The sequence below is a fragment of the Trypanosoma equiperdum genome (genome assembly GCF_001457755.1).
Source record: "Trypanosoma equiperdum strain OVI genome assembly, contig: ctg_387, whole genome shotgun sequence".
Lineage (NCBI taxonomy): Eukaryota > Euglenozoa > Kinetoplastea > Trypanosomatida > Trypanosomatidae > Trypanosoma > Trypanosoma equiperdum.
In genome coordinates this window covers 861-3,903 of record NW_027124295.1, presented here as the reverse complement: position 1 = coordinate 3,903, position 3,043 = coordinate 861, and the positions used below count along the sequence as shown (strand labels likewise).

The 3,043-nt window shown below is 47.1% G+C and overlaps 1 protein-coding gene across 1 annotated transcript; it reads left to right on the top strand.

Annotated features, from left to right (window-relative positions):
• Window positions 1-723: 723 nt before the first annotated feature.
• TEOVI_000156400 (mitogen-activated protein kinase) lies at window positions 724-2,697 on the top strand (the record flags this gene model as incomplete). The annotated part of the gene is made up of 1 exon (XM_067224771.1): window positions 724-2,697. The coding sequence occupies one exon, from the start codon at window positions 724-726 to the stop codon at window positions 2,695-2,697; it is 1,974 nt and encodes a 657-aa protein (XP_067080872.1).
• Window positions 2,698-3,043: the final 346 nt, after the last annotated feature.

Here is a 3,043-nt window from a genome sequence, read left to right as displayed (position 1 = left end):
ATATATATATATATATATATATATATTTGTGCGTACCTCCTCCACGGGATTATTGTAGGAGCCTATCTTGGGAGAAAAACACCCGCGTGCTGCTGCAAAGGACGGACTCCAACATACAGTGAGGAAAGGTGGAAGAGGGAGAGGAAGAAAAGAAAGAAAGAAAAAAAAAATCAGTCACAGCACAAGAGAACTATAACTGTGTTATCCGTTCCATTTCCGCTGCTGCCATACACTAAGTTGTATTATAGTACTTAAACACACGCACGCAAGTGGACGTGCGTTTATATAAGCGCGTACACGGTCACAAACTGGATATCACAAAGGAGGCGACATTTGCAGGGAAAGGTAAAGGGAGACAGCACAAGGCACTTGCAGTTGATCAAGAGAGAGAGAGAGAAAAAAAAAACATTGAAACGGACGATACATCCAGTACATTAGAAAAAAAAAGAGAAAAGGAGAGGGGGAAAAAGGTGGAGGAGAGGTAGTGAGAAGAATACTTACGTGTGCAACTGAATTAAATCAAAGCGATCACTGGGAAGCGAAGGAGATCAGTTGTGTAACCCTCCGCACAGATTTTGGGAAAAGGGACGAATAAAGGGAGAAGAGGAAGCAAACCAAAGCATTCAAAAGAGGGAAAAGTTCGTACCCAAAGGAGGTGTCTTTAAAAAGAACAAAAACAAAAAGAAAGGGAGGAAAGGGAAGTGAGAGAGGAATACGAACGCAATGGATGCGTACGAAACACTTGGTATGCTTGGGGAGGGGACTTATGGTGTAGTTGTGAAGGCGCGGCACCGGGCGACATCACGCATCGTTGCTATTAAAAAGTACAAACAGGCTGAAGATGACGATCACGTCCGCAAAACGTCGCTTCGGGAGGTACGTGTGCTGAAGCAGTTACGCCACCCTAACGTCATAGCCCTGTTAGATGTATTTCGCCGCGATGGGAAGCTTTATCTTGTTTTTGAGTATGTTGAGAACACGATTCTGCAGCTGATTGAGGAAAAGAAGTATGGACTTTCACCCGATGAGGTACGGCGGTACACCTTTCAGTTATTGAACGGTGTGAGTTACTGCCATGCACACAATATCATTCACCGCGATGTAAAGCCAGAAAACATCCTAGTATCTAGGGACGGCGTTCTGAAGTTGTGCGACTTTGGTTTCGCCAGGCAGTTGTCGTGTCGGGGGAATTATACGGAATATGTTGCAACTCGCTGGTATCGTGCACCGGAGTTACTAGTTGGTGATGTATCATATGGCAAAGCGGTTGATGTTTGGGCTATTGGTTGCGTTTTTTCAGAGCTCTCCGACGGACAGCCGCTTTTCCCCGGAGACTCTGACTTGGATCAGCTCTCGCTTATCATGCGTGCTTGCGGGCCCGTCCCGCAGCAGATGGTTTCCACGTTTGAACACAATGCCTTGTATCGCCGTGTAACCTTCCCTAACGTTGATGTGGAAGAGACGCTGCAGCAGCGTTTCCCCACCGCAGCATCGCCATGGTTAGAATTTCTTACTTCGTGCCTCCGCATGGACCCAGTCGAGCGACCTTCGTGCACGGCGCTCATGAGTATGGCGTACTTTACGGAGAACAACTTCCGCGCTACGTACGAACTGGAGCTACGGGAGCTTTTCCAACATTGTCAGCCTCCATTAGTGGATGTAGCACCAACTAGTCCCGATCACAATTTTTCGAGAGAACAACAACACCAGCAGCAAACCTTAGGCAACGATCGCGTGGATGCTGAACTCACACTACCGAGGCTGGCCGCCCCGTCATTAGATGCGGAAACAACCGACAAGGTTGACTCTGCAGAAAGTAAGAACACCACGATGGGCGTTTCCAGTGAAGTGGTGGGAGGCGTTGGAGGAAGTGTTGTTGTGGATAGCAATAGTAACTCTTTCCACCAGCTTGGAGCGCTATGGAGTCATTATATAGGATCAACAGTAGGGGCAACTATGGCACTTAGTGGTGAGTTACCCAATATCGGACCTCGCCAGGCGCATCCGTACCCTTCTGGACTTCCACCCGGTGTTCAGGTTACAAAACCTGTTCCGAGAAGTGGTACCAATTCAGTGGGTGACAAAAATTACAATGGAGTGCAGGCGATGAAAGTTACGGGCTGCTTAAGGCTTAGTGCAAAGAATATTTCTCGGTCGCCCGATGTACAACGGGTCAAGGCATCTGCTGCCCAAAGTGGACCCAAGGTTAAGCAGGCCAAATCTGAAGTCAAGCCTGAGCAAAAGAGAGAGTGGAAGTCGTGCAGCGCGTTAGGTAAGTCAGTGAAGCCCAACTACCTGTTTCCTCTGCTTCCTAATGGTACAAATAATTCGGGTATCACTTCCTATGGGCCGAGTGGCGTAGCTGTCGGTGCCGGCCCTGCCCCACAAGATGCATGTAGTCCATTAGTTTCAAAAGGGTTACGACCACCCAGTTCAAATGGTATTCCAGGCGCAGGCCTGCATTCCAATGGAAGTACCACTTCCTTTTCAGCACACAAAGATGAAAAGATGGACCTCGGGTGTGGGGAGCAAAACAACAATGGCAGTGACCATAAACAAAGGAAGAAACATGTGAAACGCACACACGATAACGGTGAATTAGAAGGACCACCGCGGAAAGTGTCTGATAAGCCGAGTTCTCAGCACAGTGTAGCGGGTCACCGATATTCTTTTCGAGATGGTGCAACAAAACGATGAGGTGCGGCTAAGTGGAATGCAGGAGTAGAAGCGATGTTGACACCAGAAATCATCTCGGTTGTATAAGGAATTAATTTTTTTTTTCTTTAAAGGGAGAAGGGGAAAACAACGGTGAAAGTCCCCCCTCCCCCTTCCCCACACGAACAGAAACAAGCACAGCAAAAAAATAACAAAACAAAACAAGAGGATAGACGAAAAAAAAAGCAGAGGCACGAAATGTGGAATAGAATGAACATGGCAACCGCTAGGATATGGATTGGGTAGGGGGAGGTAATATGCATATATATATATATATTAAAAAAGAAAAAAGAAAACACCTGATGAAAGGAGTAAAGAGTGGGAAGAG